This window comes from Chenopodium album, chromosome 27 (assembly GCF_948465745.1).
Source record: "Chenopodium album chromosome 27, dcCheAlbu1.1, whole genome shotgun sequence".
In the NCBI taxonomy this organism is placed as follows: Eukaryota; Viridiplantae; Streptophyta; class Magnoliopsida; order Caryophyllales; family Amaranthaceae; genus Chenopodium; species Chenopodium album.
This window is the reverse complement of record NC_137860.1, coordinates 3,049,408-3,069,364: the sequence shown is the minus strand read 5'-3', so window position 1 is coordinate 3,069,364 and position 19,957 is coordinate 3,049,408. Positions and strand designations below refer to the sequence as shown.

Genomic DNA, 19,957 nt, shown 5'->3' with positions numbered 1-19,957 from the left:
CATATTCACAATCATGTAATGATTTCATAACATTCGCTACTTTTTCATTACCGTCCCGGAGATTTTTTATACAAAAATTTACAAGCTATCACAACATGAAAGAAGTGTCCTAAAAACTTGAGGTTATGCTAAACAGGTGCACGGCTAAAACCGTAAACTACTGCATAGAGACCTTATGCCCACGAATAATTGAAGTTAAAAGTTAGAAGTCCAAGTTTTGGTTTTGGACCCATGAAAATTGCCAATTTTCACCGTCCACCGAAGTTCGAGGTCGAGCAAGCTGTTTGTTGGACACCACTAGTAATGGAATCTGTGGCAGTTTCCCCATATGCTAGAGACCTGAGTAAAATTAGCAAGACTGGTAGGTTCACTTTGGGAACACCAGACTTCAATGAATATCAGCCTCGTCGGGGGTTTCAGCTAACCAATGATCATTGTCGTCGCATCATAGGAAGAAAACTGCGGCACAGCTGGTTGGGATGGAGACTCGAGGGACAATTTCCCATCAGAGCTTGATGTTGAGCAGGATAGAAAACATCAATTTAATTTCCTGCCGAAGTGTCTGACTTTGTAAGTTGTAATCAAGTCCAGACTGATGAGTACTGCTCTATGAGCAAGGAGACAGCAAACTTTTCCGCAACTTTTGAGAAAGTTTGTCCTGCAGTTTATAGTTATGCTTACAATGATCCACCAGCATAATCACCTGCTCCAGTATATCCAACTGCATAATGAGCATCTGTTTGATTGTTCATCAAGTTAATCTCATTTATCAAAAAGCAAAGTTTGAAATATAGCTTAACTTTAAAAGATAGAATTAGAATCAAAAGTTCCAAGTTCTCAGTCAAAGGTTGCACAAAAAGCTAGCCAAAACTCAACAGAAAAATCAACACAAGTTTATAGTTCATCACTGACCAACTTTACACCAGAAAGCATTTATTATTTTATCAGGGACCAAATCATTGCACTCAGCATGCTTAGCAGCTACTTTGTAGCATATCAGGGTTGAAGATTGAAATAAAGGCATTTGCTCAGATATGGTGGAACCATGGAATCATTATTCTTACTCTGATTACATGACAGAGTTATCTTAATTAACCGACTCAATTGACTTTTTACAAGGGCATCTGGTGATCTGGTCAATAAGACCAATTTGTTTTTGCTAGTTCACCAAGCCAAGGCAGTTAATAAGAGTTACATCAATGTGAACCACAAGAATTGAAGAGTCTATACCAATAATTTTCAGGTTTGATGCCATAGGGATAAAACAAAATTGAGGGAGAAAGGGAAAGATAGGATATGCATTGAGGAATTAGACAAATTACCTTCACTCTGATTTCTCATGCAACTCTTCTTCTTTGGTTTCCTTGTTTTGATCATTCTCAAAGGGTAATACTGTCACTGGAGCCGCAGGCACAGTTTGCCAGCGATCTTTCAGAAGTTTTCTGAACCTTAATACCATTTCCTTCCGGAATTCCAGTTCACGAGTGAACAGATCAAATATAAAGAAGGAAAGAATGTATTTAAAAGGAACGATATACAGGATAGTTGCGGACGATAACAAAACTAGTGCGACTTCATTGGTTATCTGGAAAGCATCAATGAAAATTGATATAAAGATGGATGCTAAGCAATATCCAAAAGAAGCAATCGTGACTACACAAAATAAATAAATAAGTTAATAAATAAATATGTATCACATAGCATGGGTCATGAGAATATTAAATGCCAATAATGCTGGTTTTACAATGTCATTGAATTGTATAATTAGACAAGGAATCCTCCATTCAAATCGTGACTTTTGTTCAGTCACTTACTTTTAGGAAAAAAAAATTCCCATGTCAGAAAGATGTGAAGTATTAAGTAGTAAACCTTGCTGTTTTCAAATGATGTTCAAGGTCCTAAACAGTCAAGTAAGGCAACCATTTGCCTCATATTTGCAATGTTTAAGTGTTTCTGTGGCACAATGGGCTGCCTTTTTTCCTCAAAATTTAAGAAGAGTGTATACAGAAATTGATTGTTGCGTCTTTTTTCCTACCACTTCAGAAATTGCTTAAAAGGTTTTTTATTAATTAAGTTTTGAAAGTATGAAAATCCTTCAGCTCCTTGGGTCTGACCACTAGCAACAAGTTCTAGAACTCGTGCTTTAGGGTCTTCCACAACTTTGCAGTTCTTGAAGGAAAACCCATTGTTGTTCTACCTCTACATATAATATCTATAATGTACTCCATAACAATTAAAAAACCAGAAAGGTAAAAGACTGGAGAGTGAATATAAACTTAATACTAATAAGGGCCTCAAGGCCCTCAATATTGATCACTTAACAAGGCAGGATTCACGTACAAAAATTTACCAAGCAATGGCAGGTTTACGTCAGACGCAAACTTTCCAATCATTAAAATATTCTTTTCATTGTTTTACTTCCTAAGTGTCATGGTCCGAGTGTTTTGACACTGGATCGTGCGGCGCGCGCTTGTCTATTGACGACAAGGACGCAAGCCTATCTTAAAAGAGGTTCGTGAGCACACAGCAACACGGACCAAGGGTGTCTTAAAAGGGCACACGATGACAACGAGTGCGGAGTCGGGGCTTGTGACGGCCGATACTTCGAAGCGGGCACAAGCGGAACCGACGAGATGAAAGTGTATCTTGGGTCTCTTGGTTTGGTGGGGATGCTTTAAAACAAGGCAAGCACAATATCTATAAAGGCTTAAACAACACACAAGTCTTAAAGCAATAGCAACGGGGTAGGGAGCTTAGATTCAATAACCATTCGCTCCCTAAAGAGCTTTATATAGTATTACTAGAGAATTACAAGTGAACGTTGAAATGACAGTAACACAATAATTCTCCCTAGAGCCTAGAAAATAAAAAGAAAGACTTAAGAAACGATACATAAGGGAAAATACAAAGAAAATAAAGAAGAATACATAATTAAGAGGTTGGATTCTAACACTAAGACTCTTGCCACCGGGCTTGTTTTCCTGTCAGCTTGGGTTGGGTGAGAAAGTGACTCGCCGCGGTGTTGTCTGTGCGGACAGTGAACTTTGATCCCAACAAATAGTGTCTCCATCCTCTTAGGCAGTGCACAATAGCTAGTAGCTCCTTTTCCTGTGCAGCATACCTCCTCTCAGCATTATTTAGCTTCCTGCTTTCGAATGCAATGGGATGCCCTTCCTGGAGGGGCACCCAGAGCAAAATCTGAAGCATCCGTCTCGACCACAAATGGTTTGGTGATGTCCGGAAGGGCAAGGACCGGCTCCTTCACCACTGCTTCTTTCAACTTCTGAAAAGCTTCCTTCTGTGGACCTGACCATTCCCAACGACTTTCTTTCCTCAATAGATCGGTGAGCGGACTTGCGATCTCCGAGTATCCCTTGATAAATCTTCTATAATAGTTTGCTAATCCTAGAAAGGATCGCAGTTCGGAGGGGTTCTTGGGATCTTGCCAATCGCGGACAACACATATCTTCTTTGGGTCCATCCTCAATCGACCCTTCCCCACAAAATGTCCAAGAAACCCGACTTCTTCTTGCGCAAAGGCACACTTTTCTCGCTTCACAAACAGGTGATGTTCTCTCAACTTCTCGAAGACCAATCTGAGGTGCTCGAGGTGCTCTTCAACAGTCTTGCTGTAAACAACAATGTCATCAAGGTACACAACCACGAACTTATCTAAGTATTCTCGGAATACTTGGTTCATCAGAGTACAGAATGTAGCAGGTGCATTCGTCAATCCGAAGGGCATGACTAGCCATTCGTACGCCCCGTATCTCGTCACACAAGCAGTTTTTGGTTCATCCCCTTCGGCAATGCGAACTTGGTGGTAGCCAGACTTCAAGCCTAGCTTGGTGAAATACACTGCATCCCCTAACTGATCGAACAGATCCGCCACCAAAGGAATAGGGTATTGATTGCGCACCGTAACCTTATTTAATGCTCGGTAGTCGATGCACAATCGAAGACTCCCATCTTGTTTCTTCTGAAAGAGCACAGGGGCCCCGTAAGGAGCCTTTGATGGGCGGATGAAGCCTGACTCGAGCAAGTCCTCCAGTTGTCTCCGGAGTTTTGCCAATTCCGGGGGAGCCATGCGATAAGGGCTTCGCGCTGGAGGTTTCGCCCCTGGAACCAGCTCAATCTCATGGTCCACCGCTCTTCTAGGTAGGAGAACTTTTGGTAGATCATTCGGGAGAAGGTCCTGGAACTCGGTTAGAAGCTCGACAAGGGCGGGAGGAAGGTCTCCGCTTGCTTCATCTTCCTTAGCGGAAAGTGTTGCGAGGAACGTGGGCTCGTTCCTCTTCAACCCCTTCTCTAATTGCATTGCTGAAAGGAGGGGCCCTTTCGGCCCTTTTCCAGGATTGCAGGTTCTGAGGAGACATGGTTGTTGCCCAGGCACAAGTATAGATCTAAGATGCGGCATCGGAACTGCCTTACTAGAGTGTAAGAAGTCCATGCCGAGCACCAAGCTGAAGTCATCCATGGGCGCCACGGTAAAGTCCACCTGTCCGCTCCAATCTCCTAGCTTCATTGTCACTCTCTTAGCAACGCCGTGGATTGGTTTGGCAGCCGAATTCACCGCTTTCATACTACCTCCTTCTGGTAGCAGCTTCAACCCCAGTCTTTTTGCCTCCTTTTCTGAAATGAAGTTGTGGGTAGCACCTGTATCCACCATGGCTTGAGCTTCCTTTCCATTTACCAACACCTTCACATACATCAACTCAGAGTTTTTGGGTTGGCCCTCAGAGGCCTCTCTTTCCATAGCACACATCATCCGAATGGCTCCCAATCTTGAATGTTCCCCTTCACTGGGTTCTATCTCATCAGCTTCTTCAACCTCCGCCGCTTCTAAGGACATCGAGGAAAGTTTCTTTTGGAGGTTGTCAATTTCTCCCTTGTGTCGACATTCAAACCACTTGTGCGGTCCCCGACAAAGGATACACGTCAATGGCCTGGCTGCCGAAGATGAGCTAGGTGTGCTTCCCTTACTAGAGAAGGAAGAAGCTCCACTCTTCCGAGAGTCTTCTCCCCCACTCCTGTTGTATCTATTGTTTGAGTTGTTGGAGCTCACTTGCGAACCATATCCCGAGTTTCTAGGAGGGTTCGGAGTCGGACCACTATTCCCTTTCTTCAAACCTTGCCCTTTCTCTGACGAGTAGTCCAACAGCCTTTCAGCTGGGGCGATGGCTCCCGATAAGGTATCAATCTTCTGGCGCCAAATTTCTCTTTGGGCCCACTCCTTCAGACCGCGCACAAAATTAAATAGGCGATCTTCCTCCGACATGTTGTGGATCTCCAACATGCACGCTGAAAATTCTTTGACATACTCCCGAATAGAACCCTTATGCTGTAAAGCAGCGAGCTTGGTGCGAGCAACAAACTCGGTATTCTCGGGATAAAATTGGGCCATCATCTCTTTCTTTAGTTCCTCCCAAGTGTCTACCGACGTCCTCTTAGCTTGGATGTCGGCGTACTTAGTGCGCCACCAAAGCTTTGCATCATCCACCAAATACATAGTGGCAGTATCGACTTTTAACTCATTCTCCAACTGACAGACGCGGAAGTATTGCTCCATATCGAAGATGAAGTTATCGACTTCCTTTGAATCTCTCGTGCCATTAAAGGTTCGAGGTTTGGGAGGTTTGATTTTGGCACCTCCACTTCCCCCGAGCCCTCTCTGGGCACGCATTAGAGTTGCACATTTGTCTTGTGCTTCATCAGCAACGTTTTGCACGAAGTTAAGCTGCTCCGTTAACCCATCCACTGTTGCTGCAAGCCTCTCCATTTGTTCGGCTTGTTTTATCACAATATCCTCGAGTTTGGGCAACCTTTCTTCGAGCATCACCCAATGTTCGGACTTGCCTTCAAGCCAAGCAAGTCGTTCCTCAAGTGTATATTCATGCATCTCTCCTTCTTCTGCCATATCAGCGGCAAGCTCGGCTCTGATACCAACTGTCACGGTCCGAGTGTTTTGACACTGGATCGTGCGGCGCGCGCTTGTCTATTGACGACAAGGACGCAAGCCTATCTTAAAAGAGGTTCGTGAGCACACAGCAACACGGACCAAGGGTGTCTTAAAAGGGCACACGATGACAACGAGTGCGGAGTCGGGGCTTGTGACGGCCGATACTTCGAAGCGGGCACAAGCGGAACCGACGAGATGAAAGTGTATCTTGGGTCTCTTGGTTTGGTGGGGATGCTTTAAAACAAGGCAAGCACAATATCTATAAAGGCTTAAACAACACACAAGTCTTAAAGCAATAGCAACGGGGTAGGGAGCTTAGATTCAATAACCATTCGCTCCCTAAAGAGCTTTATATAGTATTACTAGAGAATTACAAGTGAACGTTGAAATGACAGTAACACAATAATTCTCCCTAGAGCCTAGAAAATAAAAAGAAAGACTTAAGAAACGATACATAAGGGAAAATACAAAGAAAATAAAGAAGAATACATAATTAAGAGGTTGGATTCTAACACTAAGACTCCATACTCTTTACCATACACTGTCAAATCATCTTTACAAGATTCTGAGTAGACAAGCATCTCCACCAGTCTAACTAGTCAGTAGTATAGATATGCGTATGTTAAGAACCCCCAAATTCTGGTAGTGGTGAAATGTATACTTGTTTTTGTTGCTAAACAAATCTATAGGAAGGAATAATAAGCCTTCTCTCACTGAGCCCCTAGTCAATTAATCACCTGTTCATGACGAATCTATTCACTTTGTTTAATTATTCAGAATTTGCAAAATATGCCATGTCCAATAGTCACTAAATGCTATATTTCATATAGTATTACATACCTGAGGCTGACCAGAAAGGAGAATAGTACGTATTTTTAGAAGTGAGACATTAACATTTTGAAGAAAGTTCTCCATATCACGCATGGCCTTCTTAAGCGCTATGATCTGCTGAACAGTGTTAGAATGTGGCTGGTCACGAATTGTAACATTCCCAAAGGATCTTCCAAGTCGACCTTGCTCCCTTAGGGCCTTCAATGACAGCATAATCCCAGCTGCTACCATCAATGTTGTAGGAAAAACATATGCTAGCAGATTTCTGACAAGGATTTTGTGGGAGAATTCAATAGACAAAATCAAGAAGTGTACTACAACCGTTGTAAGTTTGTAACCATTTATTAGTACTAACATAAAAAAAAATAGAAAATTATACCTAAATATGATAGCATACGCCAGTCCAAGAACCGAGATTGTCAAGAATGGATTCTCCCAGTGTCTAAGCTTTTCAAAATTTCTAGCCATAATAGTTAGAGGGAGCACAAGTTCCTGAAAACATATTGAACAATATTACTCTTCTCCACATACATAAGACCCCATTTTTCTTCTACTGTAACAAATGTTGAGTGAAATATAGTAAAAGATAGTTCAGTAAAACATGAGATGAAATATAAGTAACTATTTAGCACATAAGAAAGTAGACTGACCTTAAAAAGGTCAATGTTACTTGGTATCCCTTCCAGGGTAGCAGCATCAATGGTGGCCTGCGTTTTTTCAATAACTTTACTTTTTTCTCTGCATATTCTCGCTGCCCTTTCTGTCAAGGAAGCACCTCCCACAATAATATTTTTGCTCAACACAACTCCCTGCTTAAGAGGTGCATTTCTCCAAAAGGAAATTGAATTATTAGAAGCCCAGGTTGGAGATTTCATCCACTGGCTCAAATACACACTTCCATCTACATCATATACATGGTCTTCATAAGCCTCATCCAGGGACCTAGACTTCTTACTGTAGTTTCTTACCTTCCTAAATTTTGAAACCAATGGTCCACCCCAATAGTTAAGAGCAAGAGTTTGGGAAACAACTTCGCCATATGGAGCATACTGCAAATATGAGAACTGAAGAAGTTTCAAAGGCTCATCCAATAGCTTCCTGATAGACTGAAGAGATTGAAGTCTAGAGATACTGTTAACAGCCTCTATTTTAGCTCTTTCATTTCCCTTATCAGCACCATAAACATGAGAAACTGAATCGTGTTCTTGGGGTCCATATTCACGCACAAACTTGTGAAAAGCAATAACTTCATTTATAGATGCATGCCAAACATCTCGCCTCATTTCACCTCCAAGATCAATAAACTCCAACACCCACGGTTTATATCTAATTTCAGGAAGAAAAGTAGAGCGCACATAATAAACAAAGCAAGTTTGTAATATTATGTGCAATGTGAGCTAATAAAAAACAAGTATGGCTAAGCTATAACACTGTGACACAAAAACAATGCAATTCCTCACTATCATACCTTATGTAAAAGATCCAGAATCACTATGCTAATAGGAATTTGAGCAATTGTACAAAAGCTTAATTATTTAAAAAGATTTTCATCAAACACATATATTGTAAAGAGCTCATTGTATCATTGATAGGATGTACTCTAAAGTTATGGTACCCTAGATATGACAAAAATGTCCTTATTGGTAAAGGTTCTGCTTTCCCAAAAAAAAGCTACTTTCCTTCTCTTTCATTTGTTTCCCCTCTTTCCCCTCCAATTTCCTTCATAATTTATCAGCCCCACCTTATTCATCAGGGAGGGGGGGGGGGGGGGGGGGGGGAAGAGTCAAAAGCAAAAGAGAAAGAAGGCAAAAAGGAACAGAAATGAAATAATATGAGTTTTTTGTTTTTTGCCTTTGAGATGGTATATATGAATAAAAATATAGGTGTAGGGACAAAGAGTTATTGGAGAAAAGTGCAAGAGTTGATATTAATACAACTGACATATATAAGACCTGGTTGCACACAAAAATATCTGTTGTATCTTTACATACAAATGAACAAGGCTCACTGTAACACTGGCTAGATTCTCAATAAGATCTATAAACCCTCACAAGTCACAACCATTATCACTTAAATTCTATTCTGGGGTTACACTGTGGTGTTCCATAAGTCAGACTGGCCATATGACAATAAAGATAACAGTTCACCCTTCACAGCTAAAATGAAGCAGATCATATTCAAAGCTCAAATAAAAACTAATACGTAGTATAGAAATAACGCAAAGCTACAGGGTAAATGAAGCATTGAGACACTTACTTCTTTTCACCAGAAGAAATAGAGACAGCTGAGTCAAAGAGCACCGATCCAAATAAACCAACTTTAGTTTGCTTCACCTCAGCCCCGTGTCCCGTAATATCCAATCTCTCAACTTTTTTGTTCTTAAAAAAGTCAATTGGCTGCCAAACAAATGCAAGCAGCTAATGTTAATTTTGAGTTTTCAAACAATACTGTTATATAGATAAAGGTCTGGGAAACTTTAGAAAAAGGAAACTTTTTTGATGAAACATAGACTAAGTTACTAAGTTATCATAGATAAAAGCATGAAAAAAAAGAGTAAGGTACTGAAACTCATAAGAATTAAGGCTTTAACTGTAACTTTCTTCTGCATTTAATAAACAGTGATTTAATACATTTTCCCTTGCTCCTTATATTTAGTTCTATAAGACTAGCTCTTGAGGTGAACCAGCTAAAAATAAGCTCCATTGCCTTAATTGGTCAAAGAGATGAACTAGTAAAGGGCTTCATTGACAAAAAAAATTCTAACTTTTCTTCACAAACTCACACCTTTCAGTAAACATCGTCATATGTTTTCTGTATAACATGTCCCAAACTTAGTACTTCTCAATCAAAGTAAGGAATTTTATTAAAAACCAATGTTCCTTTAAATATATTCTTATAAATATATTGCAACAGGTCTATAGAGGGAATACCAAATGGTTTTAAGATTTTTAACAGCAAACTCTAAATTGTGCCAGGTTATGACATCGCTAAAAGTACTGCAAAAAGTTCCTACAGAAAACATAGTTACTCAAGTTAAATTACCTCAAAATAGAGGGCTCTTTCTGTCAAAGTCAGTTTTCCTGGCCATGCCATGTTGTCCTCCCATTTCAGAATTGGCTGTTTCCTGCTAAAACCCACACACAAGACTTGTTCGGATGGAGTGTGGGGAAGTTGAGGTTTATAGGAAGTCCTGTCTTTGTGTACTCTACAGCAAAAATAAGCCCACAAATACTTACTATGAACCATCAGATAACATCAGAGTATCAGACTACATTTGATCAAATAGTGAAACTTTATACGAAGTAAGATTAAAAATAACAGAATTTGCATCATCTTAGAGAGAAGCCAATCATGAGACGAATCTCCAGTGACAAGACAAATCATGAAAAGCCAAAATGAAAAGTAGGGACACTAAAGAAATAGAACTAATAACCAGAAATAAGCCTCAGTCCCACGAGACAGAATATTGAAAATATTGATTAATTACCACAAGGGAAGTTTAGTTGTAAACCATGTAACTAATGATTGGCTGGTAAAGGAAATAGAGACAATGTCATTCATATCATGAAAGGGATACATGTACATGATAAGGAAACCAAAATAAAGACCACATTCTCCTATATCTCTTCCTTTAGAGCAACAATGTCATTCATATCATAAAAGGGGTTATTAATTTCCTTTTTGGAGTGATGGATGCAGGATGAGAAACAGACTCTTATGACGTATAAAAGTTAAACTCTTTCCTCAAAACATCCTGTAAGAGCAGCAAACCACATTCAAGAGTTCAAATCAAAGTGCAAAAAAGATGCTCACTTAAGAAGCCCATTAATGTATGAGGACCAAACGCTGAAAGAAATTCCTCCTTTATCACCCGAAAGAGCCTTGTAAATATTATGCACAGTTGCTCGATCAGCTACACCGGAGATAGCAGGTGCAATGCGAACAAAGGCTTCTTCTCTGACAAGCCTTGTCTACACAAGAAAGAAGTCTTCCTTTAGCCAACCGTCCAATCTATAGATACACATTTGATTAGGAAAAAAAAATAATACATGAAGATTATTATGAAAGCAACTGAACTTGCAAAAACAAGCCATAAAGTGGCCAATCATGCTCTGGACTATATCAACAGGTCAATTCTCATGCGGCAGACAAATTAATGGATAAGTGTGAAGATCTACATACAAAAACAAGTTCAAGGGCATTCGGAGATGAGAGAGGGAAAGAGATATAAGTTTAGCGGGTGTTCGTTGTTTAATTCCTCCATTCTGTTAATATTGCAACAAATGGACTTTTTGCACTATTCATCACTCTTATTTGACCATATAATATGATTTATACGTTAAGCAAAATATAGTCATGTAGGATCTTGTTGGATTCGTCTCATAAAGTACTTTCACAATATTAACTTTTTATAATTTTTACTCTTACACAATTATAGATATTTAGCATATAAATTGTGCTTTGGGATGTGTAATTTCATCCTTGTTGCAATATTAATAGAACGGAGGAAGTATTAAGTAATAAATTAAAGTTAATCTCATCATTCAGTCTGCAATGGATACCTTTTGCACAAATTCACATTAATTCACTGAATGTATGGAATTAAAAAAAAAAAAAAAAATACTAATTTTATCATCCTTGCAGATATTTACGCACTCATCAAATGCATATAGGATTAGTACCCTAGAAGCAAGTAGCATAACAGTAGAAGCGGCAGAAACATGAGAGAGTAGGTAGACTAGGAGTCAATCAAAACATGAAACCTGTAATGATGCTGCTTCAGAACCATCAGGATATGAATCATTTTCTAGTCTTTGAGGTTCTTCCCAAGCAAGCATAGTAATGAATATCAGCCTCCGGAAGGCAAGCTCCTGATCAAAACAATAATCAGATGCAAACTCACATTATTTTCTGATTTTTTTTTTTTTTTTTTTTTTTTTTGATGCAATAATGTAGTTTAGAAATAAATAATATAATTCCAAGCAATTAGCAATTTCATCCAAGGTTAAATACTCATTGAAACAACCAAAAAATCTCAATAATGTTAAATTGCCACATCTTCACAAAAGCGTATCTACTAGATTTTTAAGGATTTGAACTTATATATTGACAAAACAACAAGTCAGCAACTTATTACTCAACATAATTATTCAGACTTTGAAAGATCAGATTAAGCTTAATAACAGATGGTATTGTTTTATGTCATCAAGTAATCAACAGAAGGATTGGCAAAAAATTACAGAGCTATATCAATCCTTCAAATCACAGGGTAGGGCAACATCAAACAACAGCAGAGAGAGAGAGAGAGACAGAGAGAGATGAAAACCTAGCCCCACTAACCTGAAGGCAAGGATGAATATCAGAATTATCCCTCGACAAAAACCTAAAGCAGCAATACTCGACCAAATTACGAGCATCCTTGTGCACAGATTTGGGCACAAGAGCTTCAAATAACTTTTGCATTTTCTTCCCAGTCAATCCATTCATCCTGCATGATGCATGTCCATGCTTAGCCAATAAAATAAAAAATTACCAATAGGAAATGTCTTAAAGGCTTAAAGCTAACTTAAGAAAATCCTTTATGTACACTTCTTAGGATAAAGACCGCAAGAAATTCAAATTTTCTTTTATTTCACATCATAACTTCCCTGTATTATCTTTGATGTATCTAATACAATTTAAGGGATGTTAACCACGTGAAGGAACTAAATGAAATCTACTTTGTGCATTGGTGTAGTAAGGATAAAAAATATCCCTAGAGATAAACTTAATTAACAGCTTAACCTGACTCAAACCAGCTCAATATAGGCTCTAACTTAACTCAAAACCTTGATGAACTTAATTGAACTCTAATCAGCTGGAGTACTTGATCAAGAAACATGCAAATTTTTTATTTTTTATTTCGTGTTGCTCATTTAATATTTTGGAAAATAAAGGAAGCTTTTAATATAAATTATACTTCCTTCATTCCAAATTGGATGACACGTATTCTTTTTTGGGAAATTTTTTTTCAGATGACACATTTCTATTTTGGGTTTTTTTTTATGGTAAATTTTCTTTCTCTCCTCCTTGACCCCCTCTCTCTCTTCTCTGTCACAGCCACTACCATGGCTCATTTTCTCTCTCCCCTGTCAGCCACCACCACCATATTCTCAGTCCTCCCTTGCTGCCGACTCTCCCCCCTCATCGCCGGGATTAGACTATTTCCTTCCCGTCATATTTGAAGAAGCAATTTCCTGTGTATGTGGAGAAAGAGATGAAATGTGGGGCAAGATTTGAATCAAGGAGCTGAGACTTACGAAAAGCAACTTTTTTCCTTAAACACAAAATCAAAGCAAAGTCTCTACCATCACCACCAACATCGATGTCTCTTCTGCTACTTACATCCACAATGAAAAAGAAAATTCATCAAAGATTTTAGCATCAAACATCAAAAATAAACCCACATCTATTTTTGTGAAACTAGAGGAGTAATTTTTTATATTTACTGCTAGCATTCGTCTTGAAAAAGTACCCACGTCAATTTTTGAAAGTTAAGGTGGGATTTGATTTTTTTTTTTTTTAACAGAAGGTGGGATTAGATTTAGGGAGACGATGATGGGTTTTTGGGTTTAAATATGGTGTGAATTAGTGTTGGGTTGCTAAGACAAAGATGAGTGAGAATCGAAGGAGAGATGATGATATTGGGGGGCAACTTGACTGAGGTGATGAAGGGGGAGAGAAAAAGGTGGGTTTGCCGCTTGGAGGTGGCCAAGTAGTTGAAAGTGGCAGTGATGGTGGGGTTTAGGTCAGCTAAAATGGTTGGCCTCGTTTGGTAAGGGTGTTTGTGTCTTTTGTCACTCTATCTCCCTTCTTAATATCTGTGCCAAATAGCATGTCATCTATTTTGGAACAGAGAAAGTATGTATGTCCTACTTATATTCTTTACTGAAATAATAATTATAAACAGTAGAATAAAAAAAATTGAGTTGAACACTTATACTTACTCTGTTCTTTAATTATTACATGTAGGGGAGTAAGAAATATAAGGAACCCATATAAAAAGGAGAGAGATAGAAAGGAGTAAATAGAGAGACCCATATGATGAAGAGACATAGAGAGGAATTATATGCAAATAATCAAAACTTGCATAAATAGGAAAACATTGCAACATTAACCTATAAGAAAGAATATTTTCTAAGGGAGGTCAGATAAAAGTAGCAAGAGCCAAGGGGTTTAGATGATAAGAGAGAGTTGAATTAGCAAGGGATGACAGTGCTCTTCTGTCCTCAAGTTAACAAAGCTGCAGCATGCTTAATGGTTTTACAGGTTGAACACTATGCCACTACGACTAAAGTGCAGGGAACCCAAGGGCCTAGGGATATTTTATTCCCAAACTAAAGAATAATTTGTAAATTGTACCCAAGCACAGAGTACCCATAAGGCCAAAAAATATACCCTAAAATGCTTAGTTCTACGTTATTCCTTCATCAACATGTTATGCACATCTTACTGTATAGGATTAGCATAAAATTGACTCCATTGAGTACAATATTCTTTCTCTCCCCAACTAATGTTCCCATTTTCCCTTCACACATAAATTTAGGAGACCCTTGGTCCCTAGGTGGTGGGGCATTGTTAATTTAAGATGAATAAAACAAAGTATGAAATTTGTTTATTAGTATTGGTTACTAGTTAGGTGAAATAAAGTAGGGGTTATATATTAAGTAGGTCCCAAGAGGAAAATTGGAAGTTTATTTGGGACAAGCATATAGAGAGATTTGGAAATTTTATTGGAAACAGAGTGAATAAGATGCAAAGAGTACAAGGTTGAGAGTGTTTTACCGACTGAATTGTTCAATTGAAACAACAGCAGCTAAAGAAAGATTTCCATCAAGCATTTCACTCTGAAGAGTCATTTCTCCCACGAGTATATTTTCACCATCATAATGATCAACATCCTTGTCGTCATCAAGCTTTCCAGATTTAACATACAGAGAAGTTGCTTCATTTAGGAAGTTCTGGGTTCTTGATAGCAATGTATTCAAACTTTTCTTCACAGTATCTAGAAAGGTCAGAATCAAACATCAGCCACAGCTCAATAACCCTAGATCATTCCACTAAGCTATATAGTTTATTCAATTTCGATGAATGAAGTACCTCTTCTATCAGAAAAGAGACCTATTAGAATAGAGGAATAAAGTTTTCCCTCTCCCTTACCATAATAAGCTTTTAATTTTCAAAGACATCCAAAATGCTGGACAAGAATTCCAGAATAATGTCCAAGAGTTCAGAATTGGGAAAACAATATTAGGGGGGAAAAAGGATACAACAAGTTAGGTACTGTAGGGAATATTTCAAGCAGGTACGCTCCCTTATTATGGCTGCATTCTACATTAGACAAGCTTTAAGAGAAAAAAAGAGAGTATAAAGGACCAAGGAACACAAGCATGCCAAACGCAACAATGAGGAACATGGTTAAAAATAACCCTTACAAAGCCCCACATGGACCCATCCAAGTGACTGAGTAAGCAAACTGGGTAAAGAAGAAAAAACAATATTTATAAAGGAGGCAAAATAATATACTATATCTCATATATGAAAACCATTAGTTATTTATCCTCATACTTATCAGACACAAAACTTTAAAAATGACCAAAGAGAAAAACTTCATACGACAATTATCTATATCCCTATAAACAAATTCAGCGATGCTGCTCAAAACCGGAAGTCCAATATCACCAGCTTGCCACAAAAATGATAAGCAGTTAGATAAAACACACAAACAAGAGTCTCCTTTTCCCTTCACTTTGATAACATCCACACATTACATAATCATTGGACAAAATAGCTCTATAAGCCTTCAAGTTTGTAGAGCATTAATATTAGAGTAGCCACGGGTTTCATTCAGATAGAAAGATATATTCAACTTCTAAACCTTAAACTTCCATAACAAATAGAAGATTGGAGATGGTCAGCGGCCTTCTATAATGATTATAACAAAATTAAGAAAATTTAAGCAAGATAAGGGTCAGAGACCCACACCCCTTGATACTTATCCACGCGAGCGTGAGCGCGCACACACACACACACTAGCTCATTTTGTGTGAGTCACCTCCTCCGAAAGAGGAAGAGAGAAGCAAAAGGATTCCTATCTCTTACCAAATACTCCACATGTGGAGCACTGATTGCCACGGAAGAGAAATCTTTGGCTTTTCAAAAGTAATGAACTTAATTAATGCCTCCACTTCTTATTTATTGTGAGGTAGTATAAGATTATAGCATATTGGAACAAGGGTCAATTGGAAATTGCCTCTCTATCATTAAGGCAAAAAGATTACGCCAAACTGTCTATCACATTGAAGTGAAAGCTTAAACACTGTATGCAAAGAAAAATGAATCCTAAAAAATAAAAAGGAGTTTTCTCGAACTCTGCTATGATAATTCCTAAACTAAACTATGTTGGGAAGCCTACATAGAGACATTAATGCTCGAGCTAATGTTAATTTGATCAACAATTGCAAATTTCGTGTGAAATTCCAAAATCTTCATACTCTCTTCACTCCACACTGACTACCCCATTTAATTTTTCCCTAAGAAAATGTAATTCATACTTGTAATCCCTGTACATTCCTACATTGATATCATTCTTCACAATTTCATGTTCATGCAGCTCCAATTCTTCTTGCTCAAATTTTGCCCATTTTTACAATTTTCGGAAGAAATCAATATTAATCAGCATCAATCGTTCACTTCATATACATCATATTAATCTACTATGCTACCAATCCACATAAACCCACACACACACATTCACACAAATTGCAATTCTATTAATGAAAAAATGATCAAACAAGCAATTCCGAACCCAAAATGAGAAAACTAACAACTACTTAATCACAATTCAGAGCAAATCTTAAACCCAGTTCATATTTTCTAATTAAAAACTGAAAAAACCAAATTAATTGAGATACAAATTCATATAATTACCGGGGTCGAAATCACTAAGCTTCCACTTGGGATCCCTCCATTGAATCGGGAATTTAAAGGGTAATTTACGGTCTGTAGAATCATTTGCAGATGATCTGATCTTACAACAGTAAAATCCATGGTGGGTTATCTTTAATGGCGGAGGTTGCACTGGAATTGCAAGCACTGTGTATTGTTTGAGTGACAATTTCAGTAACATTTCTGTAAAGTTGTTTCAGAATTTCAAAGAATTTGAAATTGTGATGAAAGTTGAAGTGGAAGATGAAGAAATTGAATTGATTTGTGCATTAATTTTGGAGGAGAAAATTTGTATGCGAATTGGGTGTGTGAAGATTGGCAAGATCAATAGGAATTGTCTTTGTTTTTGGATTTTTTTGAAGCACTGGAAGTGTCGAACGGGACTGTTTCAAAGACGTCATCCACTAATTCGTAGTCACCAGTCTCCACCCCGTGTCGTAATCACCAATTCGGACCCGCTAATAATGCGAGTAATATGCGTGGCGGCTTGAGCTATCATGATCATGGACGCATCGGACTCTGGATAAAAATCTTCTTTTTCCACATTGTTTTAAAAAGGTGAACGATTTTAAAAGTTCAATTCCCTTAGTATAAACTTAAAATTTATAGAAAATTGTTAAAAGAATGTCAAGTTTTCCTAGATTTACCTGAATTTCATTAATTAAAATTGCTTCACTAAAGTATGAGACGAGGAGGATGATCGAAGTGTAAATTACTTTAAATAATGTTTTTTCGACAACAATGGTATATACATATGTGACCACTACATTGGTGAGTCATTAATCTTACATGTGTAGTACACTCACAATCTCCATCGATCCACAGTTTCGAGTCAACGAGAAAGAGAATGTCAAGGTGATACATTATATGTTGTGTACTTGAGGATGGATAGTAGATGGCAATGGCAGTCCTAGCTTTGCAACGTGTATTTGGCTTGCGTCTAGTGAAAAACGCTCAATTTTAAAGTGTCACATTAAGGGTAACACATGCATGTATTGCTTGTCACTTGCCGACCATCAGGGTTGTCTTAACCATTTTTGGGGCCTTGTGCTAATAATATGGGGCCTTCGAATTTCAGCATCTTAACTCAGTAATTTTTCTTTCTCTTATTCTCAAGCTTTTTTGTTTTTTTTAGTGGTATATCCTCGAGATCTCCATTAATGAGCACATGGACATTGTGCAAAGAGATATGATATCGATTCAACATGATTATTTGTAAGATGCTTTCAAGCATGGGTGAGCAAAACTTTCAAGTGTCCATAAATTAGTACCAAAATCTACAATTCAACCAAGAACCAATGCAAACTTTCATCATCTAGCTAAAACATCTAAGGCAGCAAGTTAGTCAAAATAGCTAATACAATCAACTCTAAACCATAGAATAAAAATGCAGTATCGGTTGTAATCGCAGGAACGGTCGCGGTGTTGCAGTATCGGAAACGATGCGTTGATCATGGACCGGGTTGTGGTCATTGCGGTAGAAATTTTAAAAATATTTTTAGTTATATTATTTTTTAAATACATTTTTCTTATTTGTCATAAAATAATGAAAATAATAATAAGATATTAAACAGTAATAATTACAGTACTACGGTAGTCCGTAACAATTTTCTTTTAAATCAAAAAATTAAAAGTAAAATAGAGAGGTTGAGTAGTCAAAAAGTCAAATATACAATAAAGTGGAGCATTATAGAGCTGTCCCAACCTTCTTTTAACTAATAACAATTGTCCCACTTTTCACTTATTTACCTCATTCTTTAGCTCTCAACCCTTTATACTTTCTTCTTCTTTCTCTATGATGCGGTTGCTAAGGCTTGCTACACGCTAGCAACAATGGAGTCTGCCACATTACTTTGACGAACTCATGCCCACAAGCTTTTTTTCGGGCATTTTAGTCGTGTATCGGTCATATCGGTAAAAAATGCAGGGTTTTTCAAAACTCCGCCGTTACAAAACAGTAAATCTTATAACGACAGCCTTTAAATAATTAAATCCATTACATATCAGCTGCATCGCGATAAAACAGCCGAGTTTTTATTCTATATTCTTAACAATCGGCTATCCGCTAATTACCAATCAAAGTCATTATATAAATATTAAAATGTAATACTTCATATAAGTTTGCCAAAAAAATGTGACCAGTTTATGAAAAATGTAACACTTGAAAAATAACCCGAACCCTCATCGTTAATCCTCCAAAAATCGTGTTAGAACGCCCTTAAAAAAAAAGGAAAAATTGCCCGGAATAATCCCACCTTTGGGGCGTCCGCTAAAAATAATCCCACCTTTGGGTTATTTTTAAATAATCCGACCTTTATACTCAATCCGCTCAAAATGGTCCTAACCGGTTAGGTAACTTGTTGTAACAAGTTACCGGACACGTGGCAACCTTTGATTGGTCAAAAAACTAAAAAAAAATAAAAAAAAAATTTAAAAGTTAAAATTTTTTTAAAAGAAAAATTAAATTAATTATTATATAACCAGCCAATCCATTGTTGTTCCCCGCCTGAATCCCCTGCCACGCACGCAATCGTCGGCCAGCCATCCCCATCCCAGTAGCTCCGGCCAGCCGTCGCCGGTTCTGCGCCGCGAACGACCCCCCTCCCCTGAACCACCATCCCCTTTCCCCACGAAAACCCAGTAGGAGAACAACGCCGAGCATAAAACCAGACCCCACCCTCGAAAACCCATTTTCCATCCCAATCTCAACCCCCCTCCCCTTCCCCTGTCCCTTTTCCAGCCATCTCGCCTTCCCCACGCCCTGATTTCGGCCTCCATCCCCTTCCCAGACCTCGATTTCAGCCCCTTTCCCTTTCCCACACCTTGATTTCGATAATGATTGTGGTGGTTTAGTGGCGACGGAAAAAGGTTGGAGATGGTCGGCGAACGGCGCAAGAGAGCTGGGTTTGGTCTTGGTGGTGCTGGCGGCTCTGGGCAGATGGCAGTGGTGGGGAGGTGGCTGGGGTCATGGCTCACGGTGGTGCTGGGTTATGGTTTTAGTTTTTAATTTTTTCTTTAAAGGAAATTTTTTTTAATAGTTAATTACTTTTAATTACTAATAATCATTTTTTAAAACAAAATTAAAGTTAAAACTTATAATTTGACTAATCACGTGGTGACACGTGTAAATTAAACTTAATAAAAAAAAAATTGTCTACTCAACCGGTTATAGGTCACTTG

General features: G+C 38.3%; 1 protein-coding gene across 2 annotated transcripts; it reads right to left on the bottom strand.

Annotated features, from left to right (window-relative positions):
* Positions 1-19: 19 nt before the first annotated feature.
* On the bottom strand, positions 20-17,168 carry LOC145618904 (uncharacterized). 2 transcript variants are annotated; one of them, XM_081673511.1, is made up of 12 exons: positions 16,760-17,168; positions 14,615-14,834; positions 12,131-12,278; positions 11,554-11,661; positions 10,604-10,761; positions 9,833-9,995; positions 9,047-9,186; positions 7,441-8,116; positions 7,170-7,282; positions 6,800-7,055; positions 1,323-1,585; positions 20-736 (listed from the first exon to the last, which is right to left on the bottom strand). In XM_081673511.1, exons 1-11 carry the CDS (start codon positions 16,956-16,958, stop codon positions 1,325-1,327), a joined length of 2,442 nt encoding a protein of 813 aa, XP_081529637.1. In that variant the 5' UTR covers positions 16,959-17,168; the 3' UTR covers positions 20-736; positions 1,323-1,324. The 2 variants fall into 2 exon arrangements, with proteins under 2 accessions (XP_081529637.1, XP_081529638.1); XM_081673512.1 differs by lacking the exon at positions 14,615-14,834 and having other exon boundaries at positions 16,760-16,896.
* Between the last annotated feature and the right edge of the window lie 2,789 nt (positions 17,169-19,957).

Coding starts and splice junctions, on each gene's coding strand:
- LOC145618904 (XM_081673511.1), bottom strand. CDS start 16,958: ATGTTACTGAAATTGTCACTCAAACAATACACAGTGCTTGCAATTCCA. Junction 12,279..14,614: donor TCAATTGAACAATTCAGTCG/GTAAAACACTCT, acceptor TGCATCATGCAG/GATGAATGGATTGACTGGGA. Junction 9,996..10,603: donor TACATTAATGGGCTTCTTAA/GTGAGCATCTTT, acceptor TTTTTGCTGTAG/AGTACACAAAGACAGGACTT.